This window comes from Balaenoptera musculus, chromosome 2 (assembly GCF_009873245.2).
Source record: "Balaenoptera musculus isolate JJ_BM4_2016_0621 chromosome 2, mBalMus1.pri.v3, whole genome shotgun sequence".
NCBI classification, from domain to species: Eukaryota; Metazoa; Chordata; class Mammalia; order Artiodactyla; family Balaenopteridae; genus Balaenoptera; species Balaenoptera musculus.
This window is the reverse complement of record NC_045786.1, coordinates 108,713,296-108,738,255: the sequence shown is the minus strand read 5'-3', so window position 1 is coordinate 108,738,255 and position 24,960 is coordinate 108,713,296. Positions and strand designations below refer to the sequence as shown.

Genomic DNA, 24,960 nt, shown 5'->3' with positions numbered 1-24,960 from the left:
TATGAAGTAGTACAGAATGAGGTATATAGTTAAAAAACATTTTTAACTACACTTTGACAGAGTGAGATTTACTTTGTTTTTGTCAAGATGTATTAAAAACTGAGTAGTAAATGTTAACATTTATAATTTTTCCAGCCTTTCAAGTTTTATCATTAGTTTGAGCCAGTTGAATTAAATAATTGAGTTTATTTAGATTGTTTTGGTTATCTGATTATAATTTGTTCAAGATTTGTTTGAACAAAACACTTGCCTGTAGTAGCCTAAGATTTAACATTATTCACTGCTGTGATTTCCTCGTAACTTAACATAAAATGGAGTTAGTCTATAGGCCTTTTTAAATACCTAAAATATTTGCAGAAAATTAATTTATGAGCATTGGCAATTTAGGAAGTTTATGTGAATATTTGACAAGTATTTGCTAATAACCTTATATTTCTCTTCAATTTAGTCTGCATTACTATCTCTTTATTGTGATAAAATTTTTTCCTTTATTTTAATGAAAGGTGTGTATATATGTACACCCACACACACACTTATTTTTAACGAATTCTAACAGAATAAATTATAAAAAGTGAAGGTTTTCTCCCCATTTTAGTTCTATTTGCCATTTTAATTTCTTGATCTTAATCATTGTGCTTTAACTGCAGTCTAGTGTTTCCTTCATTATTTTTACCATTTGAATTTATTCTCATTTATTAAAATTATATTGATATAGCATCACTTTATATCACTTAGTAGTATCTATGAAATGATTGTTTTGATATACCAGTCATATTTTTTCTAATATTAATTAATGTAAATAGTACTGTTAAAATGCAAAATGTTCATAAATAATCTGAAATTACCTTGCATACCACTACAGTTTGAGAAAAGGAGTATAATTGCCACTCCATTATAACACTGAAGATATTAGCCATGATCTACTAGTCATATAATGAAAAGAATTTTAATTGAAAGAAAATAATGATTTCACTTATATTGTATTGATAATTTTGTAATATATTTATATTCATCTTGCAGAATGTGTTTTGATAAATTTCAGTAACAGCCTTAAAACTTTGTTTTTCCTTTTTTTTTTTTAGAGCATGGATTTAGATATGAAGCAAGATTGTAGTCAGCTGGTAGAAAGAATAAATGTTTTTAAAACAGCCTTTAGTGAAAATGAAGATGATGAAAGGTAAATCCCCAAATTTCTTTTAATTTGATGTTTGCAGTGTTTGCAAGTTGATAGCTTTCCTTTAAAATAGAGCCTAGTAGTATAGTGTTTATACACAAAGTAGGAACTTTTTTTTTTTTTTTTTTTTTAAGATATCATGGTGTTACTACACATTCTTATTTATTTACTTATGGCTGTGTTGGGTCTTCGTTTCTGTGTGAGGGCCTTCTCCAGTTGCAGCAAGTGGGGGCCACTCTTCATCGCGGTGCACGGGCCTCTCATCATCGCGGCCTCTCTTGTTGCGGAGCACAGGCTCCAGACGCGCAGGCTCAGTAATTGTGGCTCACGGGCCTAGTTGCTCCGCGGCATGTGGGATCTTCCCAGAACAGGGCTCGAACCCATGTCCCCTGCATTGGCAGGCAGATTCTCAATCACTGTGCCACCAGGGAAGCCCGGAACTTTTTTATTCAGTACAAAAGTAGCTTACATTATAAATAGATAAAAAAGGAAAGATTTTTAAAGTATTTTTTAATCTAATGGAATAAAAGGAAGATTACATGTCTGCTGTGAATGCAACTGACCACTTATTTTATTTTATTTATTTATTTATTTTAATTTTTTACTTTTGTTTTAATTTATTTTATTTTTGGCTGCGTTGGGTCTTCGGTGCTGCACGCGGGCTTTCTCCAGTTGCGGCGAGTGGGGGCTACTCTTCATTGCAGTGCGCTGGCTTCTCATTGCGGTGGCTTCTCTTGTTGTGAAGCACGGGCTCTAGGTGTGCGGGCTTCCGTAATTGTGGCACGCGGGCTCTCAGTAGTTGTGGTTCACAGGCTCTAGAGCGCAGGCTCAGTAGTTGTGGCACACGGGCTTAGTTGCTCCGCAGCATGTGGGATCTTCCCGGACCAGGGCTCGAACCCGTGTCCCCTGCATTGGCAGGTGGATTCTTAACCACTGCGCCACCAGGGAAGCCCTGACCACTTATTTTAAATTAGATAATCTTTAAGATACAACTGGAAATTTGAACACTGATTAAATATTTGTTGATATTAAGTAGTAATTGTTCATTACCTTTTAGGTGTGGCAATGATATGATTTTATTTTATAAGAATTCTTTTGTAGGGGTACATACCCAGAGTATTTCTGGGTGAAATGATATGTTATTTGGCATTTTCTTTTTTTATTTATTTATTTATTTATTTATTTATTTATTTATTTATTTGGCCGTGTTGGGTCTTTGTTGCTGCCCCTGGGCTTTCTGTAGTTGCAGTGAGTGGGGGCTACTCTTCGTTGTGGTGCACGGGCTTCTCATTGCAGTGGCTTCTCTTGTTGCGGAGCGTGGGCTCTAGGTGCATGGGCTTCAGTAGTTGTGGCTCGTGGGCTCTAGAGCACAGGCTCAGTAAATGTGGAGCATAGGCTTAGTTGCTCCGCGGCATGTGGGATCTTCCCGGACCAGGACTTGAATCCGTGCCCCCTGCGTTGGCAGGCAGATTCTTAACCACTGCACCACCAGGGAAGTCCCCTGGCATTTTCTTTGAAATATATAGGAAGGAGAGAAATGGGTGGGGATATAGATAGAAATCAATTGGCTATTAGTAGGTAATTGTTGAAGCTAGGTCATGAGTTGATGAAGGTGCATTTTACTATTTTATTGCTTTTGAATGTGATTGAATTTTTAAAATAATAAACAAAATTCAATTAATTCCATTAATTTTAAATACCATTTTAAATGAGTGCATATTACATTATATGGATGTATAATAATTTATTGAAACAGTCTATTAAACATATTGGCTGTTTGCAAATTATTACTAATACTAAAATTTAAGTGTCTTGGTGGAAACATCTTTTTACATAAATTCCTTTAAATTGTATTACTGAGTTATTGATGATGTTTTAAAGGTTTTTGATGTAAATTGTCATGTTGTTTTCCAGAAATATTATACCAGTGTTGCCTTGCCAACAGTACTGTCATTTTCAAAACTCTGCTGCTTTATATATTCTTTTATATGTATCAAATATTATATAATAAAATAGTTTAACCTTTAAAAAATAAATTACATGTTAAATTATACATTACTTTGAATGCAGTTGATGACCATTTCATAAGAAAAATGAAATATTAAGTGAAGAAACTGAGTTATAAGATTATTTTTGCTTACTCATATGTAGTCTAATACAAAATTAAACTTCTCTTTGCATTAATAAAGAAAGTAGGGGGTCTGTATGAGGTTGGTTATTACAGTTTCTTTATGAACTTTAGCATGAACTTATATAAAAGCTCTTAACAATTATTTTTTTTCCTAGTCGACCAGCTGTTGCATTAATCCGAAAGTTAATAGCTGTACTAGAATCTATTGAACGTCTACCTCTCCATTTGTATGATACACCAGGATCCACTTATAACCTCCAGGTAACCATGGAAGATGCAGTTGCTATTATTGCTGAATGCATTTAGGAGCAGGCTTAGACAGTTTTCTTTAAAAAAACAAAACCAAAAAACTTTTATATTTTATTAAAGAACGATTGTGCTTAATCATTGAAGACTTTAACCTTTAATGACATTTGATTGTTCTTTTTAATGACTCTTGAATGTATTGGTATTTTAATGTTTATTTTAGGTTTTAAATCATATTTGGTAGGTCATATTTGGCGAAAGACACTTTATCAGTGGGAAAGCAGAAAAGAGAGTCCTTCTGTTCTAGAATTATGAGTTAAGTCCCTTCGTCTCTGTGTGTATCTCAACATACGAGAAAATGTGAAAACATTTTAGGCACGGTTTTTTTTTCTTGCTTTCTGTATGTCATTGTTTAGAACCAGATGGCCTTCCTTAGCTATTTCTATTAATTTTTGAAATCTGTCATTATCACATGGTTTTATAAAAAACCTGTTTTCTTCCTGAATGTCACTTGGTTGACATTCTTATTAATTCATTAAATTATTCTTTTGTTAGCAGCTAGTATCCAGATATTAACAGACAAAACAAATAATTCTTACTGCTAATATTCCAAACCAGATCTTTATCACATCTTCTGTAGGTTACTTCAGTATTTTCTAGCATGTTCTTTGGCCTTGAATCTTGCCTTTATTTGATCTATCCTGCATTCCACTGTATCAAATAGTTTCTTTTAAATATGGCCTTTAATAAGTGACTAAAACTATTTGCAATAACAGTGCCTACTCAAGGCAAAAAACTTACCATACCTCCAAGAACCCAGTAGTGTTACCAAAGCCAACTAGACTCCCAGACTAGAAAGCTTGTTCATAGAGTTACAGTATGATTAGTATATCTGACATGATGTATATATTAAACAAGATGTAGAGGTCTACTTTGTGCTTTACTTCAGACAGAATAATATAGAGGAACAAGGGGATTTTTTGGTCTATCCTTTTAAAGGTTTTATCCTTGATAGATGAATGAGGTAGAAATAGGTCTCAAAGACTGGAAATTGCCCTGCTTATACTTTTACAGTCCTAGGAGCACCAACATCTTTTATTATATGTATCTCATTTTAGGAGACTGTGCAAGATACAAAGATAGGAAGGCTGGGAATGTGCCCCCTGGTAATTTTGCAGTCTGAAATGCTTTCCAAATGTACATGTAAATATTTAATTATGTGTCTATAGGAATTAGTTAAGATTTATACAGAAATGAAGCACATACTTGTTTTATTTACTAAAGCATATCGGATTGGAAGCTGTCTTGTATTTTTTTAAGTTTATTAGCCATAGATTATTTAATATATTCTAGCTTTAAAAGCATAAGTTAATTAGCTACTTTTTATAACTTACTTGGAAAATTGCAAGTTATCAGTTAGGGGTTGTAATATTTCTGTTAAGTGTTTTATAATTTATTTAAACCATGTATGTTTGAAGTTGTTTAGAAATTCTAAGTAAACTTTGTTTCTTTCTTGAAAATATTATTCAGTGGACCTCTTTAAAAAAAAGACATTTAATAGAAAACAAACATTGATCCTTCCTTTATGGTTATACTTTATAAATCTCAACTGCTGTGTTATGTAACATTTTTCATTTTTAAACTTCTAAGAAAAAAGCAGAATATTTTCTGAAGCATTTTGACCATTTCTGTGTAGATACTTACAAGAAGATTAAGATTTCGGTTGGAACGTGCACCTGGTGAAACTGCATTGATAGACAGGACCGGCAGGATGTTGAAGATGGAACCCTTAGCTACAGTTGAATCTCTAGAACAGTATCTCTTAAAAATGGTGAGTTTCTGGCAAGGGCATGGTGAAATAAAGCATTCTTTGCTGTGGTTTAGGCCTTTAGAAAAGTGGTTTGGGAAGTATTTTTCCAGAGTTACAGTAATAGAGTTTGACCTAGTAATTCCATTTTAGAAAATAATCTTTATACACTCTAAATGGTTTCTTCATAAAAATGTCTATTATAGTTATTTGTAATACTCAAATAGTGAACAAAACCTTAATGCTAATCAATAAAGGAATATCGAGTTGGTAATTACTTCCATTAATTTGAATATTATATAGCTATCATAATATATACAGACTGATAAGAGAAAAATGTTTTTGTAAAGTTTGATCAAGACTTTGTTTTATTCTATCTGTTGAAATAATAGACTAAAGAAATACTCTCTGATATTAATAGTGGGGTGCTATGATTATGGAATTTTCTGGGGTTTTTTTTCTTTTTCAAATATTCTTAAATGAATATTGATTATAAAATAATTCACGTTAAAGCGATAGGAACCAAATGGGCAGTGCATTTCAAAATATCATAATTAAGGTGTCTTCCATATTTTCTTTGGTTAGGTAGCAAAGCAGTGGTATGATTTTGACCGATCTTCATTTGTTTTTGTTCGAAAATTAAGAGAAGGCCAAAATTTTATATTTCGGCACCAGCATGATTTTGATGAAAATGGAATCATTTACTGGATTGGGACAAATGCCAAGTAAGTCATTATTTAATGTAGGTTGAAAACATTCACCTGGAAAAAGAATTCTAGGTAGCAAGAATAAAATTAACCACTCTGAGTATCCTGCAGTTTTAGGAATTTCGTCTTTTAGGTTAAATTTAAGACCATCCAAATTACTTTTTATGAAGAAAAAAATACCTAAATTGTTAAATGTAGAAGTTTTCTTAATAAATATAATTTTATATGGAAAAAAGCTAGTCTGAGCAAATGCAGTTATTTTAATAGTGTTAACTGTTAACACTGCTTAAGAGTATTTTCTTTGTTTTTGTGTAGAACTGCATATGAATGGGTTAATCCAGCTGCTTATGGACTTGTAGTAGTAACATCATCAGAAGGAAGAAATCTACCTTATGGCCGCTTAGAAGACATATTAAGTCGTGACAATTCAGCTTTAAATTGTCATAGCAATGATGATAAGAATGCCTGGTTTGCCATAGATCTGGGTCTCTGGGTGGTACCATCAGCATATACACTTCGTCATGCTCGTGGTTATGGAAGGTCTGCACTGAGAAATTGGGTTTTCCAGGTATCCAAAGATGGACAGAACTGGACTTCTTTGTATACCCATGTTGATGACTGCAGTCTCAATGAACCAGGGTTAGTTGGGGAGTCTTTGTAAATTGGAAAACTCAGTAAAGAGCTTTGTTTATTTTTATAACTGTATCCTCCTAGAGCTCTCTTTTTTGTAAGATACTGAAACAAGATTTTCTTTCTAAAAATATCACTTGATTCTGTAATTTAGGTATTAAAACTTTGAAATACTGACTATCAAAACCATCAAATGCTTTAAACATTAGAAGCTGAGCTTACTTATTTAAAAAGAAGTTGATATATAGCTGTATGTATGTATATATAGCACACTGATAAAAACCAAAAAAAAATAGAGTTAACTTTTACTAAACTCTCCATTTATTCACATAGTATATGTGAATGTTTGACAAATTAACAGTGACTATTGATTTTTCTTATTTTATGTATCTGTTTTCCTAAATTTTATATATTGATCGTATATATATTTTTTAAGGACAAAAAGTCAGCATTATATTTCTAAAAAATTTAGTTGTAATAAAGTTTAATTGCACATTGTGGCACATTTTGAGGAGTAGAGTGTAGAGTTAAATTACTTTTCTGTATGTGATGTAGTATGGAAGGAGCTTCTTAACATTAGGATTAATAGGTAATATTTTCAAGCTTTAAAGTTGATATTTTAGTATATCATTTAAAATTTTGCAAAAGTTTAAAAATGTTTTTCATCATAAAAACATTGTTATTCATAAAATTTCTTATCTTATTTCTTTGGATTTTATTATTCATAAGTCGTTAAGTGTTATGAGTCAAATTAATAATATGCATTTACACATTTCATTTTTAATTTATTTTCCTTACTGCTATTTTTCTCCTTTGATTTCTTGATTCTTGTGTAACAAACTGTTGACTGAACGTGAAAGTTAGTTTACTTTTCATATAGTTTTCTATTATGTAACAAAATCTTCACCACCTTAAACATCTTTTTCATATGTTTAAAACATTACATAATATTTTCCCTAACACATTCACAGGTCAACAGCCACCTGGCCTCTTGATCCACCGAAGGATGAGAAACAAGGGTGGCGACATGTGAGAATTAAACAGATGGGGAAGAATGCAAGTGGCCAAACCCATTATCTCTCACTATCTGGATTTGAACTTTATGGGACTGTAAATGGAGTATGTGAAGATCAGCTAGGTAAAGAGAGTAGGTTTTTCTAACTTGCTAAAACAATTATATTTATAAAAAGCGACTTTGTTTATATTTCTCTAATTTCTACCTTATAGGAAAAGCAGCTAAGGAAGCAGAAGCTAACCTTAGAAGACAGAGACGTCTAGTACGCTCCCAGGTACTGAAGTACATGGTTCCAGGGGCTCGTGTGATCAGAGGCCTTGATTGGAAATGGCGGGATCAGGATGGCAGCCCACAGGGAGAAGGCACCGTCACAGGAGAACTGCATAATGGTGAGTAGGTGCTTAGCATTTGTAGTGTAGAAATCGAGTATTTAAATAACAAAATATTTTTCTTTTGTCACTTTGGGGTAATTTATAAATTGAATAAATGTTCCAGGACTAAGTAGAACTGATTAATTGGTTTTATGTTAAAAGTGGGAAAAATCATTTATTTAGAAATAGGAAAAATTTTTAATTCTTAGGTTTTGACTCAAAACTTATTGCTAATATTTTGAAGTAATTAATAAGCTAGTATAAGGTGAATACCCTAAAGACACATTTTCTGCTGTTTTTGTGTTTTTTTTAGTTTATTATTAATAAGTTTCCATTGATTTTTATCTTAATTTCTTATGCTTTTCTTTATCTTGTTGGCTTGACAAGAATCAGGGCAGAATTTTTTGTTCAATTATGAGTCACATAGAAGAAAAAGCATTAACATTTATAGTTAAATATTTTTCAGTAAAGCATAGAACAAAAATTGTAGCCTTTTCATTTATTAGTTAATTATAAGATATTTCACAGTGTTTCTCAGTCTACCAGTTTTTCTTTGGGGTAAGGGTTATTGTTTAAAATCAAGTTCATTTTTAACTTTTGATTCTGTAGATTTTAAGGAAGTCCATACCCACTTAAATTGCTGTTAACTCCCAGAAGCAACTATAGTGGCTAGGTTTTTTTCTTATAACTTAAAAGACTCACTTATTAGTGGGTAATTTGCCTAACCAGTAGTGAGTTCTTATGAATTTTGCCTAGCATTAAAAAAAAAAAGAAGAGTAAAATGTTCATATTCTCAACTTACACCAAATATTGAAAGAGACATAATAAAAGTGACAATGCTTAGGAGAATGACTAACATTTGATATCTTAACTATGTGATAAAGGCATTTATTTACTTAAACTATTTTTGGTTTTATTACGCTTAAGATTCTGTTCCTTAAATTACATTACTAAATGCATTTCTGTATAGTCATACACTAATTGCAGATCACTGTCATGATAGCAGGTTTATAGTGAGTGAGCATGTACATAGCTGCCAAAATTCATAAAAAAAAATAATAGCTGAATAATAATAGTCCCATTCAACTCAGAAATTTCCAATGTTCTTGTTTTTAGGCATCTTAATGATACTTAGTTAACAGTCTATTCCCCCTAAATTATTTGACTTTTAAGTGTGTGAGCTGGTTAGAGATATGTGAATACAGTGTATTTTTCTTGGGCGGGAGTCAAGTGAAGCAACTGGAATTTTAATTTCAGAATTTAGCATGTAAGAAAGGCTTATTTTACTGATTTGACAAATGTAGCGAAGTCATACCTTAAAACCCTTATGCCATAGAGGGTTCTTAGCTTTCAAATACTTAAGCTAACCATTTCTAATAATGGCTAGTTATTACTAATTCTATCTTTTTATCTTTTGAGTATACGAGGAGTTCAGAGTTTTGTATCTTTACACTTACGGATAGTGTGTATGTACCCTTTCTGAGTGATCAGTTTAAACACATTCTCAAGCATAATATGAATGGTTTACATTTTTGAGTTATTTTTCTATGCTATATCAATTAAATCTCTTTCCTTTCTAAAGACTCTTTGTGTTGGTAGGAATATCCATTTTTTAATTTATTCCACAAATATGAGTGCCTACTATGTAAAGGTACTTTGTTAGACTTCAGATACACAATGGTCAACAAAAAAGTATGACCCCATGCTTTCTGGGTAAAACAGATAAATTTACAGTTACAGATTTTGAGAAGTACTATGCAATAAGTTATCAGTATATTTTGGGACCAGTTAATAAAATACAAATGTAATTTTTATTTGGGATTGGGATATGTTTTTGAACTTTTCCTTTTCTCACGCTTTTCCATGTTGCAGAAGAGATAGTTAAATGTTGGTTCTTCAGAGGTTATTTCAGCATACAGAATAAATTGAGGCAATTGAATTGTCATCTAAACTAGATTATGTAGATTTGGGGCAGTCAGTTTCCTCTCAAACAACTTGTATGCAGATAATGCCCACAGGTAATTCAGTATTACTTAAACCCCTCTGAGCCTCATCGTAAACATATATGAACTTGGCATGTGTGTGCGTGCGTGTGCACATGCATGGGAGTATGTGTGTGTATGGGTAAAGTACTTTTATTTAAACTTTATAAAGACTTAGCACTTTACAAAAATAAATATTTTTATGTGTTTTTTCTTCCTCTGAAGTAGTTAGCTTATAGCACTAAAATAAGATTGTAAAATTTCTATTAATTTTCTTTCTAATAGGCAATTTGTTTTGTTTTTGGAAGTTAATTACCATTTTTAAAAAAGAATAAGTATCATTTTCCAAGCATAAGTAAACATAGATTTAATATTGTTATGCTCATTAGTTCTCTTCACGTTATTAGCTTTATCATATAGGTTCTATCTAATAAAAGAGCCTAGCATACTTTTAAAATTTTGGTTTTAGAATTTTCTGCGCTTATTCAAATTTATTAAACTTAATCATAAGAGAACCAAATAACCACTGAACTTTGAGAACACAACCGAAATGCTAACTTAGTGTTATTTGAACTATAGTGACCTAGAATTTCTACAGTGATATATGAATATTTTGTCTGTCAATTATAGGATTTAGCCCAAACTTAGAAATTAATGGTTAAGCCAGCACTTTTTTCTATAAATAACATTTGACCACATAATCATATTTAGCAACTGAAAAAGCTTTTACTTAGATTTCATCTATACTTGCTGAAGTTGCAATATTTTACCATTTTTATCAGTCTTTTTACAATTTTTAACAGTTCTTCCCCTTAAAAGATACCCCAATAGATGTAAACATGACCCTTACATTAAGTATCACCAGAAAAAACAGTTCAGAAATAAGAGAAGTAGAAGGAAGGATTTAATTTTAGTTAGCAGACCTTAGATGACTAGAAATTCAGAGAAGTGCAGCACTGATGAAAAGCTGATCCCATATTGTGGAGCTACTGTCTGACACGCTCCTATCTGCTTTCTGCTGGGTCTTACAAACTCCTGTCCCTTTCCAGGCTGGATTGATGTCACCTGGGATGCTGGTGGCTCAAACTCTTACCGTATGGGCGCAGAAGGAAAATTTGACCTCAAGCTTGCACCAGGGTACGACCCTGATACAGTGGCATCACCCAAACCTGTTTCATCCACTGTTTCAGGCACAACGCAATCATGGAGCAGCTTGGTGAAAAACAACTGTCCAGACAAGACATCTGCTGCTGCAGGCTCCTCAAGTAGAAAAGGAAGCAGCAGTTCTGTGTGTAGCGTGGCCAGTAGCAGCGACATCAGCTTGGGTTCGACCAAAACGGAACGGAGATCAGAAATTGTAATGGAACACAGTATAGTTTCAGGAGCTGATGTCCATGAACCAATTGTTGTTCTTTCATCTGCTGAAAACGTCCCTCAAACAGAAGTAGGGTCATCTTCCAGTGCAAGTACCAGCACCTTAACAACGGAAATGGGAAGTGAAAATGCTGAAAGAAAGTTAGGCCCTGATAGTTCTGTTCGTGCTCCTGGGGAGTCTAGTGCAATATCCATGGGAATTGTTAGTGTTAGTTCTCCTGATGTTAGTTCAGTATCTGAGTTAACTAATAAAGAAGCAGCTTCACAACGGCCCCTTAGCTCTTCAGCAAGTAACAGACTGTCAGTGAGTTCTTTGTTAGCTGCTGGGGCCCCTATGAGCTCTAGTGCAAGTGTTCCTAACCTGTCCTCAAGAGAAACATCTAGCTTGGAGAGTTTTGTAAGGAGAGTGGCAAACATAGCACGGACTAATGCCACGAACAACATGAATCTAAGCCGAAGCAGCAGTGATAACAACACTAATACTTTGGGGAGGAATGTGATGAGCACAGCAAGTAAGTGAGCTTTTCCTTATGGAACCCAATGCTTTTTCCACTCTGAGGGATGCAAAGTAGGATCTGTTCAAGTGGATTCTGGCTTCAGTCTTTAACTAGATCATTAACCATGTGAGATACAACTGTGTCAAATTTAGCACTTCAGGAATATGAGGTTAAGTTCTATAGAATTTTGATAATTTAAGAATTCTGATCAGGTGTGATAAAGAACCTCTTATTCTAAATAATAACACACTTCTGTTTTTCACTCCTCTGTGATAAATTGTTAAGTACAGTTGCAAGAGGAAATAGATGACTATTAAATATCATCAAAGTCAATTGAAACCAGAGCGTAATACTGGCATAGCTTTTACTTAGGTCCTGAATTGATATTAGCTTCTGAAAGTTTTTAATTCTAATTAAAGCTACCAATGGGTCAAAGTAATTCCCTTGGAAAATAACATTGGGAGTTATTTCATTGCCTGTTTCACTTATTTAAAAAGCTAGGCTTAACATTTTGAACAATAATAATGCTATAAAAATAAGAATTTTTAGTTGGATTTCAGTTGGGTTCCCAAAGTTGTTGCTTTTCAGCCTTTTAATAATTGGTGTTTCATGACCTCATTCTTCTTCCTAAATATACAACGTAGTTTTTCTAAGGTTTATATAATCCTCCCTTTTTGTACTAATTTGCTTCATTTTTATCTTTAGCTTCTCCTCTTATGGGTGCTCAGAGTTTCCCTAATTTGACCACACCTGGTACTACATCAACAGTGACTATGTCAACATCCAGTGTCACTAGCAGCAGCAATGTAGCTACAGCAACAACAGCTTTATCAGTTGGTCAGTCATTAAGTAATACTTTGACCACCAGCCTCACATCAACCTCCAGTGAGAGTGACACAGGTCAGGAAGCAGAATATTCCTTATATGGTAAGTTATAGTTTACAATATTTAGATATTTGTATAGCGACGCTTTTATTACATTTTTCTCCTTGGTTATTTTTTTTTTTTTTTTTTTTTTTTATTTATTTATTTATTTTTGGCTGTGTTGGGTCTTCGTTTCTGTGTGAGGGCTTTCTCTAGTTGCTGCAAGTGGGGGCCACTCTTCATCACGGTGCGCAGGCCTCTCACTATCGCGGCCTCTCTTGTTGCGGAGCACAAGCTCCAAGACGCGCAGGCTCAGTTATTGTGGCTCACGGGCCTAGTTGCTCCGCGGCATGTGGGATCTTCCCAGACCAGGGCTCGAACCCGTGTCCCCTGCATTGGCAGGCAGACTCTCAACCACTGCGCCACCAGGGAAGCCCCTCCTTGGTTATTTTTAACCTTTGATTAGAAAAGGATAATTTTCTCTTCTTACAAATATGGCAGCTTCGTATACGATGAAAAAACAGTGATATGCAGGACTGTTAAGAAATTATCTGATTGTAAATAGACGTCTAGGAACTTTTTGTGTGTCATCCTTTTTTTGCCTTTTGTCACTAGTGAAGTTTTATTAGAAGAACCATAATAACAGAGATATTTGATACCTTTATCAGAGAAGAAAGAAGTGTGATAGATTAATAAGCTTTGTAAATTGATAGTTCCTGTACGTTGTAATGTAAGAGGAAAAACACTCCTGTGTGTCTCCTGTACTTTTTTTTTTGTCTCCTGTACTTTTAATACTCTACACATAGAATGCTTCACTTCTGGCATGTCGTTAGCACCAGATGTGTGTGAAGTTTTCCCACACCAGCTCAATGTCTTAAAATTTAACTCAATTCTGACACTACCTACCTACCTGGAGATAGTATCAGATCCCACAGGTTAAAGTCTTAGTTCCACAACACTAATCACAAGTCCAGGTTGTCATCTGTGCTTCTGACTGACTGGCTATAAATTGGAAGTTTCCATGATCCCATCCTTGGGTTGGATTAATTTGCTAGAGCGGCTCACAGGACTCAGGAAAACATTTTATTTACTGGGTTACTGGTTTATTATAAAAAGGATATATAGGGAATTCCCTGGCGGTCCAGTGGTTAGGACTCCGTGCTTCCACTGCTGAGGCCCGGGGTTTGATCCCTGGTCGGGGAATGAAGATCCCACAAGCCGCGTGGTTCGGCCAAAAAAAAAAAAAAAAAAAAGGTATATAACTCAGAACAGCCAGGTGGAAGAGATGCATAGGGTGAAGTCTGGAAGGGTCCCAAGCACAGGAACTTCTGTCCCCATGGAGTTTAGGGACCCTCCTGGCCTGTCAGTGTGTTTATGTCCACCAACCTGGAAGCTTTCTGAACCCCAGCCTTTTGGGATTTTTTTGGAGGCTTCATGATTTAGGCACCATTAACTAAATTATTGGCCATTGGTGACTCAATCTCCAGCTCCTCTCCTCAGAGGTCTAAGGGGTGGGATGAAAGTTCCAACCCTCTACTTGTGGTTGGTTCCACTAACAACCAGCTCCTTCCTTAGATTACCTAAGGGCTTTTTAAAAGTCTCATTAAAACAACTCTGGTTATGAATAACAAAGGACACCTCTATTGCTCTTATCTCTTAGGAAATTCCAAGAGTTTTAGGAACTCAGTGCCTAGAACAGAGGCAAAGACCAAATTTATTTTATTGTAAATCACAATATCACAACTATTACCAAAGTCTTTTGGCAATTATTCTTTATTTAGGTAACATTTGAATTTTTTTCAGATGAATTAATTTTTGCTTAGGGGGTTTTATAGTTACATTATTATAGCTTCCATGGTATGTAGTCAGTGATAAAACCATCTGATTCAATTAAAATATGTTTCTGATCACCTTATTTTATCTTACTAGAAAAGTAAAACTTTTTATAGAAAGGAAATATAGAAGCAGATAAAATCATCTAGTTCGTACCTTCCAGAGACAACCACTGTTGTCATTTAATACATATCATTTGATATATACTTTCGGTTTTTGTTTTTTTAAACAAAAAGGGATTCTATCCTTTGCAGACAGCTCTTTTCACTCAGTACATTGTGAAATATTTTCATATTGTTCAATGAGTTTCTAAAGCCAAGAATTGCATCTGATGTTCTATGGTTTTAGGAAAAGCATTACATTTCTCTCTTTCTACTTTAGCTATTAAATATGTATATAGCAAAATGATGATGATTGTTACACCAAAGTATTGTATATTCACTGAATAAACTTTTCTACTTTGGTTTTTCTCATGGAGGCTTTCTGCTTCTCCCTGTTAATATGTTAACTTTAAGCTTTAGTTCTAAATCATGTGAAGTGTTAAGAAAGTTGTGGGTATGCTAGTGGGAAAGAATATTGAAGAGTTAGGGCTACTGGTTGCCTTTTAAAAATTATTCTTTAGTGATTAAAATTTCCTTTTCTACGTTTCTAAAACTGGAGGACTCTTTGAGAGTGCTGCTATATGAAGGATCAGAGTAACATCTGCCTTATAAAATAATTTCTATATATGCAAACTTTGAGGGACATGATTTGATTCTGTAATATGGTCAAATGTATAAAATAAGGAGCTTTTTGAAAATATATGTATATATAATATTCTTATACTCTGATAAAAAAAGGGAAGATGAGTTAAACAAACCTCTGACTTCAGTGAATTGTAACATATAGGAGGTGGAATTTATATATACATATATATATTTTTTTCCTTTAAAAATAAACCAAAAAGTGGAATTGATTTATTTTGTATACTACCACATCATGTTCATGAGAACCACTACCTAAATTGCAGGATGGCACTTTACGTATGTTAGGGGTAATATATTTCATCAAATTTAAGATGCCATTAATTATAAGATTATCTTATGTCACTAAGGAAAAAATGTTGCCAATTTAGCTGTGAATATTCTGAAATCAGAATATGTCTTACAAGCAATGGCAAGTCACAGTAAAAGGCATTGAATTTTTAGTCCTATATAATTATTAGACTTAAAAAATTATATTTGGTTCAGAAATTTGCAAATGCAAGTTTCTACTAAATAATTATAAATTGTTTTCTGGATGTTCTTTTGGAATATAGAGTATATACTACTCTACTGTCTTCTTATGCATAGAAGTTTTTTTAATTCCAGATCCAGTAAAAACTTACCTTGTTTTAGACCCATTATTCCTCCTTTTGTTTTCAGTTCCTGTGGGGAACAGCTTCTCAGCATCTTCATTATGTGGGGCAATGTAAATTTGACCTTATCTTTACTGAAGGGTGAAGGGAAGAGATCCTAAGAAGGAGGGAGACAAAAGGGATTCAAGTTTATTGAACTTTTTTATGTGCTAGATAATTTGCATAATATGAAAGATGGTACCTAACATTATTCCATAGTAAATAGGCATTATCTTTAAGTAGTCATTATCATTAAGTAATCTCCCCAGTCACATAGATAAACTCAGGTCTCTCTCTGATCGATTTAATTCTGTTCTTTTCCCTCGTAAGATCTTTCACAGTTTATATTTATGTATTCATTTGTTTACTTTTAAATGCCTCTCTGCCCTGTAAGCTCCATGGGGGCTCAGACCATGTCTATTTTGTTTACAACCGCATATACCTGGTGGCTAATGGAATTCTTGGCACATAGTAGGTACTCAACAGATAATTGTTGACAGAGCGAATGATTCCAGTGTTCTCTTTCCACCGTTTTATGTTTCCTGTGACTTGTGCAGAGAATAATGATAGGATTGTTTTTATTTTTTAACATAGCCCATATTGTTGACCTTTTTAAAAATGATTTTGTAGATACAGATTTAGTTTATGACCATCCTTTATCCCATGTTGTTTTCATGCTTGTGACTATTTACCATTGTTACTCATCCTTTATGTGTGGTAGTAGAAGAGTGGCGGTACTAGATGTGGCCTTTATACTTGTCCCTTTGGAATTTTACCTTTGTATTATAAAATCAATATGCAAAGTTACTTTGTTATGCTTTGTTAATTCTGTTAAGAGGAAGATCGTTGGTTTTGTTTTCTAGATTTCCTTGATAGCTGCCGTGCCAGTACTCTGCTAGCTGAGCTAGATGATGATGAGGACTTGCCGGAGCCAGATGAGGAAGATGATGAAAATGAAGATGACAATCAGGAGGACCAAGAATACGAGGAGGTTATGGTAGAGAGAGTCCCCCATTCTCTCAACTAAGACAGGGTGTTAATAATTGAAATGAAGAGAGGAAAAGCAAAGTCCTGGTTAAACTTTGAAGCAAGTGATATGGCACCAGTATGAAAAGTGTGGTTAATTAAGAAAAGCACTTGTAATCTGAGCATTTATGACATTTTTTGAAAGAAAATAAATTGGTTATAGTTGAAAAACACTACAATGTCACAGCTGATGTTTTCACAGGTTTTAAAGTGTGAAGAACTGCACTAATCCTAAAGAATATAATTTTCATGGTTCTTCCACAACAGTTATACTTAGAAATTTTTGGTACCTACTGTTTTGTAAGCAGTATCTGCATGTTATCTCATCAGTCCTTACACAGACCTATGAGACAGAGACATAGAAAACATAATTTGCCCTTATTATTTAGAGTTAAGTAGAAAAGTAGGACCCAAGCTTAGGCAGTATGATCCAGAACTCTTAGTGTTTGATAACTATGATCGTCTTCAAATTGAACTGTTGCCTGAAAATGCCTTTTAACTTCTTGTATAATTTTTATTTCCCTTTATAAAATGTTTCTAGATTAAAACATGTTTTTTCATAAGTTGAGTTATAGTGGGGTGGAGAACTCCAAAAAATGCTTTTAGTATATCTTGCTTAGAAAACATATAGAATATTAGCACATTTCTTGTGAAGGTTAGTATATGATGCATGATGAATTTAAAACATTCACTTTGTAACTTTTCTGTACATGGCTAATGAATATGAAGTTTTCTAATGACAGTTTTGGTAATATAGGTTTATAGTTCAGGTCAAGGCTGAATAGGGATATATATGGGTCAGATAATTAGACATGTCTCTTTACATTTTCTGTATCAGATTCTGAGACGTCCATCCCTGCAGCGTCGAGCTGGCTCCCGCTCTGATGTAACACACCATGCTGTCACCTCTCAGCTACCACAGGTCCCAGCTGGAGCGGGGAGCCGACCTATTGGGGAGCAGGTAATATCTTTATGTTTACCTTCTCTACAGTGTATTTTTTTCCCTTTTCACAGTAAAGCACCGACTAAAATGCCTAGAAAAATATACAGCAGGGGCAGGGTGAGGGCAGGAAGCTACTAAATGGAGTTAACAAAAAGAGACTTGCCCAACTGCTTGGGTCCCATATTCCAGATGGAGTCCATGACTGTTCTCCCATACATAGCGCATGCAGGAGTTTCTTACTTGAAACCTGCTCATCTTGGCCTTTGGGTGGCAGTAAACATATACTAAAATGGTTAATAGCTATTTTCTAAGTTTTCATAGTAGAGTAATAGAAGTATTAGTCTATTAACTAACATTTATCATTAATTACGTGCTAGGCACTGTTTATGTATAGTAACTAATTCGGTCCTTTCAACAACCCTTTGAGGTGATTATTAGTCCCAATTTTCAGGTGAAGTGATTGACCTTGGAGAGGCAGCAGTGAGCCGTGGCTTGAAGCAAGGTCTTAGTTCCTTACCCAGGAATTGAACCTGGGTAGCCTGGATGAAAACCAGGAATCCTGGCCACCAGACCAGCAGGGACTAGAAGCTAGAAGCAAATTTTCCCCTGCTCTTGGCCCCGTTGAAAAATACATTTCTTAAGGAGGCAGAAACTGTAAAAACAGGTACAAAGTTTATTATTAGAGACACAGCACGACAAGTGGGAGAGAACACAGAGAAGCAGTTTGTTTAATTAAGACAGAAGCAAGGCAGAGATGCACACCTGGAGAGAAAGGGTGTGGGCGTCCCCCCTAATGAGGAGCGTAGTGAAGAGGCGGTTAAGTCATTTATATAGGGCAGTTCTTCCGGGTTTTTGTTTATCCTTAGCCAATTACCTGGTTTCTGTTTCCACACCTGACCTGCCCTAGGGCCCTCTCCAACATGCCTGCGCTACTTTTTTCCAAGATGGATTCCAGCCCAGAGACCTATGGGGGGCCTTGGCATCGCATATTATGGGGTGGTGCCTCCTCCTTTTTGACCCCCAAGGAGCCTTTCTGCGCATGTGCAGTGTCTCCCTCGCCCCAAGGATGGGAAATATGTGACCTCTTTATCTTTACTCAAACAGGGATTAGACCCTCTCTGTCCCGGCAGGGACTGTTATCTTAGAGTGTCCTCAGGAGACAAAGCCTGGATATTTACCCTGTTTCTGTTGTTATTTCTGTTTTGAATTACAAACAGGAGGCTGGTTTTAAATATCTAACCTTGAAGCCCACCTATCTCCTGTCTCAGGAAGTGCAAACAGGAGGCTAGTTGTAAGTGTCCAGCCTGAAGCCCATGTATCTCCTGCCTCATGATTACTAAAGATCACACATAGAAGTTTTGGATCCAGGATAAAAACCCAGACATTCTAGTTCCAGAGCTGTCAAATGTCAGTTTGATTTGTTATAAAGGTTAATTTCAATTAAGTGTTCAAAATATGAGGGGTCTATATGTGTACATTTAAGTATATAGATAATTATTATTTAAAAATTATTACATCAGACATTTACAGTATTTACAATTCATTGATCTCTTTTTTGTTGATACAAAAAGTGAAGGAGAGGAGAAAATGTTCCTTTAAAAAAACTTTTATTATGGAATTTTTCAAACATGCTAGAAGTAGAAAGAATAGTGCAGTGACTCCCCAAGTACCCATCATTTGACAGATCAACACTTTGTCGAACTTGTTTGAACTATTTGCCCCATAGTAATTTAAAGCAACTTCCAAGCACCGTATCTGTTTTGTATGTAATTCAGTATGTAATACAGTTTACACTTTTTTTAAAAAAACAGCCTATTTAAAAATAATTATACCTTCACAGGAAGTTGCAAAGATCCAAGGGTCCTGTGTGCCCTTTGTTCAGTTTCTTCCAGTGGTTACATCTTACATAATTAGAGTACAGTATCAAAACCAGGAAGCTGGCATTGGTCCAATGTGTGTGTATGGTTCTTTGTCATTTTATCACGTGTAAATTTGTGTAACCATCACTAAAGCTACTTATCTTTTTTTGACTTTTCATTTAGCTTTATTACCAGATGTGTGACTCTTGAAATTTTAACCATACAGCGGCTTACTTTTTATAAACTTAAATCATTAAGAAATTTATGTATCTACACGTTTGGCTCATATTGTGCTTAAGAAATATGGTTGAATAAGGACATGTAATACCTTTAGAGAGAAGTATTTGACATATACCTTATTTTATAGATAGCATATCACTTTAGCAGTAATGAAGAGTTTTACCTTTTAATGTTTGTACGTGGAATTTTATTTTAATAGGAAGAAGAAGAGTATGAAACTAAAGGGGGACGCCGGAGAACATGGGATGATGATTATGTGCTAAAGCGGCAGTTTTCAGCTTTGGTTCCTGCTTTTGATCCTAGACCGGGTCGTACTAATGTCCAGCAGACAACTGATCTAGAAATTCCACCCCCAGGTATACTATATTTTAGTTTTTGTGGTTTAATTTTAATAGGTACCAAATAAAGTAGTACTGTATAGTTTAAAAAAGTAAGGTACTACTTGTATATGCAGGTTATAAGTAAAAGGTTTCAGGAGAAACTATATATCAGCCATGCATCCTTAAAAAAAATACAGATTTTTTTAAAAGGAGCAAATTACAGTATTTTATTTTATTTTATTTTTTATTGAAGTATAGTTGATTTACAATGTTGTGTTAGTTTCTGGTTTACAGCACAGTGATCCAGTTATACATATATGTATTCTTTTCCATATTCTTTCCGTTACGGTTTATTACAGGATATTGAATATAGTTCCCTGTGCTATACAGTAGGACCTTGTTGTTTATATATTTTATATGTAGTAGTTTGTATCTGCTAATCCCAAACTCCTAATTTATCCCTCCCCCACCACCTTTCCTCTTTGGTAACCATAAGTTTGTTTTCTGTATTTGTGAGTCTGTTTCTGTTTCATAAATAAGTTCATTTGTATCACATTTTAGATTCTACATTATAACTGATATCATACAGTATTTGTCTTTCTCTGTCAGACTTACTTCACTTAGTATGATAATCTCTAGGTCTGTCCATGTTGGTGCAAATGGCATTATTTCATTCTTTTTTATGGCTGAGTAGTATTCTGTTGTGTATATATACACACCACATCTTTATCCATTCATCTGTCCATAGACATTTAGGTTGCTTCCATGTCTTGGCTATAAAATTATAGTATTTTAAAAACACACCGTGTTTTACATTTGTATAAATTTTAAAGCAAGGACTCATTTAAAGATAGATAATTTGTATTCTGTTTTCTACTGGATCAAAATTGCTAAGCATTACTCCCATGCAGCTTTTACTTTGAAAAGCTATATAGTGGTTTTAGTTATGGCCTCCAGAGTCAGTCAGCCTGAGTGCCAGCTCCATCTCTTACAACTCTATTTTGGGTGTGGTAGGCACACTAATGGCCCCCTCCCAAAGATATGTAGGTCCTAACCTCTAGAATCTGTGAATATATCACCTTAACATGAGAAAAGAGACTTCGTAGATGTGATTAAGAATCTTGAGATGGAGCAATTATCCTGTTTTTCTGGGTGAGCCCAGTGTAATCACCAGTGCCCTCATAAGAGAGAAACAGGAGGGTCAGAGTCAGAGGAGATTTGACAACAGGAAGCAGCAATCACAGTGATGAGGGGCCATGAGTCAAGGAACATGGGAGGACTCTGGATGCTAGAAAACTCAAGGAAATGGATTCTTCCCTAGAGCCTCCAAAAGGAACAAAGCCTTGCCCAACCCATTTTAGATTTCTGGCCTCTAGAATTACAAGATAATACATTTGTGTTGTTTTAAACCACTCAGTTGTGGTAATTTGTTATAGCAGCAATAGGAAACTAATACACTGGGCAAATCCCCTAATCTGTGTAAGCCTGGCTTTCCTTATCTCTTTTTTTTTTTTTTTTTTTATTAGTTGTTTTGTTTGTTTTTTTATACTGCAGGTTCTTATTAGGCATCAGTTTCATACACATCAGTGTATACATGTCAATCCCAATTGCCCAATCCAGCACACCACCATCCCCACCTCACCGCAGTTTTCCCCCCTTGGTGTCCATATGACCATTCTCTACATTTGTGTCTCAACTTCTGCCCTGCAAACTGGCTCATCTGTACCATTTTTCTAGGTTCCGCATACATGCATTAATATACGATATTTGTTTTTCTCTTTCTGACTTACTTCACTCTGTATGACAGTCTCTAGATCCATCCATGTCTCAACAAATGACTCAATTTCGTTCCTTTTTATGGCTGAGTAATATTCCATTGTATATATGTACCACAACTTCTTTATCCATTCGTCTGTTGATGGGCATTTAGGTTGCTTCCATGACCTGGCTATTGTAAATAGTGCTGCAATGAACATTCGGGTGCATGTGTCTTTTTGAATTACGGTTTTCTCTGGGTATATGCCCAGTAGTGGGATTGCTGGGTCATATGGTAATTCTATTTTTAGTTTTTTAAGGAACCTCCATACTGCTCTCCATAGTGGCTGTATCAATTTACATTCCCACCAACAGTGCAAGAGGGTTCCCTTTTCTCCACACCCTCTCCAGCATTTGTTGTTTGTAGATTTTCTGATGATGCCCATTCTAACAGGAGTGAGGTGATACCTCATTGTAGTTTTGATTTGCATTTCTCTAATAATTAGTGATGTTGAGCATCTTTTCATGTGCTTCATGGCCATCTGTATGTCTTCTTTGGAGAAATGTCTATTTAGGTCTTCTGCCCATTTTTGGATTGGGGTGTTTGTTTCTTTGATATTGAGCTGAATGAGCTGTTTATATATTTTGGAGATTAATCCTTTGTCCGTTGATTCATTTGCAAATATTTTCTCCCATTCTGAGGGTTGTCTTTTCGTCTTGTTTATGGTTTCCTTTGCTGTGCAAAAGCTTTGAAGTTTCATTAGGTCCCATTTGTTTATTTTGTTTTTATTTCCATTACTCTAGGAGGTGGATCAAAAAAGATCTTGCTGTGATTTATGTCAAAGAGTGTTCTTCCTATGTTTTCCTCTAAGAGTTTTATAGTGTCCAGTCTTATATTTAGGTCTCTAATCCATTTTGAGTTTATTTTTGTGTATGGTGTTAGGGAGTATTCTAATTTCATTCTTTTACATGTAGCTGTCCAGTTTTCCCAGCACCACTTATTGAAGAGACTGTCTTTTCTCCATTGTATATCTTTGCCTCCTTTGTCATAGATTAGTTGACCATAGGTGCGTGGGTTAATCTCTGGGCTTTCTATCTTGTTCCATTGATCTATGTTTCTGTTTTTGTGCCAGTACCATACTGTCTTGATTACTGTAGCTTTGTAGTATAGTCTGAAGTCTGGGAGTCTGATTCCTCCAGCTCCATTTTTTTCCCTCAAGACTGCTTTGGCTATTCGGGGTCTTTTGTGTCTCCATACAAATTTTAAGATGATTTGTTCTAGCTCCGTAAAAAATGCCATTGGTAATTTGATAGGGATTGCATTGAATCTGTAGATTGCTTTGGGTAGTATACTCATTTTCACAATGTTGATTCTTCCAATCCAAGAACATGGTATATCTCTCCATCTGTTGGTATCATCTTTAATTTCTTTCATCAGTGTCTTATAGTTTTCTGCATACAGGTCTTTCGTCTCCCTAGGTAGGTTTATTCCTAGGTATTTTATTCTTTTTGTTGCAATGGTAAATGGGAGTGTTTCCATAATTTCTCTTTCAGATTTTTCATCATTAGTGTATAGGAATGCAAGAGATTTCTGTGCATTAATTTTGTATCCTGCAACTTTACCATATTCATTAATCAGCTCTAGCAGTTTTCTGGTGGCAGTTTTAGGATTCTCTATGTATAGTATCATGTCATCCGCAAACAGTGACAGTTTTACTTCTTCTTTTCCAATTTGTATTCCTTTTATTTCTTTTTCTTCTCTGATTGCCGTGGCTAGGACTTCCAGAACTATGTTGAATAATAGTGGTGAGAGTGGACATCCTTGTCTCGTTCCTGATCTTAGAGGAAATGCTTTCAGTTTTTCACCATTGAGAATGATGTTTGCTGTGGGTTTGTGATATATGGCCTTTATTATGTTGAGGTAGGTTCCCTCTATGCCCACTTTCTGGAGAGTTTTTATCAGAAATGGGTGTTGAATTTTGTCAAAAGCTTTTTCTGCATCTATTGAGATGATCATATGGTTTTTATTCTTCAATTTGTTAATATGGTGTATCACATTGATTGATTTGCGTATATTGAAGAATCCTTGCATCCCTGGGATAAATCCCACTTGATCGTGGTGTATGATCCTTTTAATGTGTTGCTGGATTCTGTTTGCTAGTATTTTGTTGAGGATTTTTGCATCTATATTCATCAGTGATATTGGTCTGTAATTTTCTTTTTTGTAGTGTCTTTGTCTGGTTTTGGTATCAGGGTGATGGTGGCCTCATAGAATGAGTTTGGGAGTGTTCCTTCCTCTGCAATTTTTTGGAAGAGTTTGAGAAGGATGGGTGTTAGCTCTTCTCTAAATGTTTGATAGAATTCACCTGTGAAGCCATCTGGTCCTGGACTTTTGTTTGTTGGAAGATTTTTAATCACAGTTTCAATTTCATTACTTGTGATTGGTCTGTTCATATTTTCTGTTTCTTCCTGATTCAGTCTGGGAAGGTTATACCTTTCTAAGAATTTGTCCATTTCTTCCAGGTTGTCCATTTTATTGGCATAAAGTTGCTTGTAGTAGTCTCTTAGGATGCTTTGTATTTCTGTGGTGTCTGTTGTAACTTCTCCTTTTTCATTTCTGATTTTATTGATTTGAGTCCTCTCCCTCTTTTTCTTGATGAGTCTGGCTAATGGCTTATCAATTTTGTTTATCTTCTCAAAGAACCAACTTTTAGTTTTATTGATCTTTGCTATTGTTTTCTTTGTTTCTATTTCATTTATTTCTGCTCTGATCTTTATGATTTCTTTCCTTCTGCTAACTTTGGGTTTTGT

At 34.8% G+C, this 24,960-nt stretch overlaps 2 protein-coding genes across 6 annotated transcripts in view; one reads left to right on the top strand and one right to left on the bottom strand.

Annotated features, from left to right (window-relative positions):
• The window catches only part of HECTD1 (HECT domain E3 ubiquitin protein ligase 1), a 96,650-nt gene that overhangs the window by 55,580 nt on the left and 16,110 nt on the right, over positions 1 to 24,960 (top strand). For 2 of the 5 annotated variants that reach the window (XM_036842421.1, XM_036842424.1), the window contains exons 18-29: positions 1,083 to 1,177; positions 3,461 to 3,566; positions 5,248 to 5,382; positions 5,944 to 6,083; positions 6,381 to 6,704; positions 7,667 to 7,833; positions 7,923 to 8,099; positions 11,113 to 11,949; positions 12,640 to 12,861; positions 16,870 to 17,003; positions 17,871 to 17,993; positions 20,274 to 20,430. In XM_036842421.1, the coding sequence (XP_036698316.1) occupies positions 1,083 to 1,177; positions 3,461 to 3,566; positions 5,248 to 5,382; positions 5,944 to 6,083; positions 6,381 to 6,704; positions 7,667 to 7,833; positions 7,923 to 8,099; positions 11,113 to 11,949; positions 12,640 to 12,861; positions 16,870 to 17,003; positions 17,871 to 17,993; positions 20,274 to 20,430 (2,617 nt within the window). The remainder of the gene's footprint in view (positions 1 to 1,082; positions 1,178 to 3,460; positions 3,567 to 5,247; positions 5,383 to 5,943; positions 6,084 to 6,380; positions 6,705 to 7,666; positions 7,834 to 7,922; positions 8,100 to 11,112; positions 11,950 to 12,639; positions 12,862 to 16,869; positions 17,004 to 17,870; positions 17,994 to 20,273; positions 20,431 to 24,960) is intronic. The other 3 variants (XM_036842423.1, XM_036842422.1, XM_036842425.1) reach the window with 3 other exon arrangements.
• Positions 11,464 to 24,960, bottom strand: part of AP4S1 (adaptor related protein complex 4 subunit sigma 1) — an 84,657-nt gene continuing 71,160 nt past the window's right edge. Inside the window, exons 7-8 of the transcript XR_005018675.1 lie at positions 15,998 to 16,124; positions 11,464 to 11,539 (exon numbers count right to left, since the gene is read on the bottom strand). The gene's annotated coding sequence lies outside the window, so the exon portion shown is untranslated. The remainder of the gene's footprint in view (positions 11,540 to 15,997; positions 16,125 to 24,960) is intronic.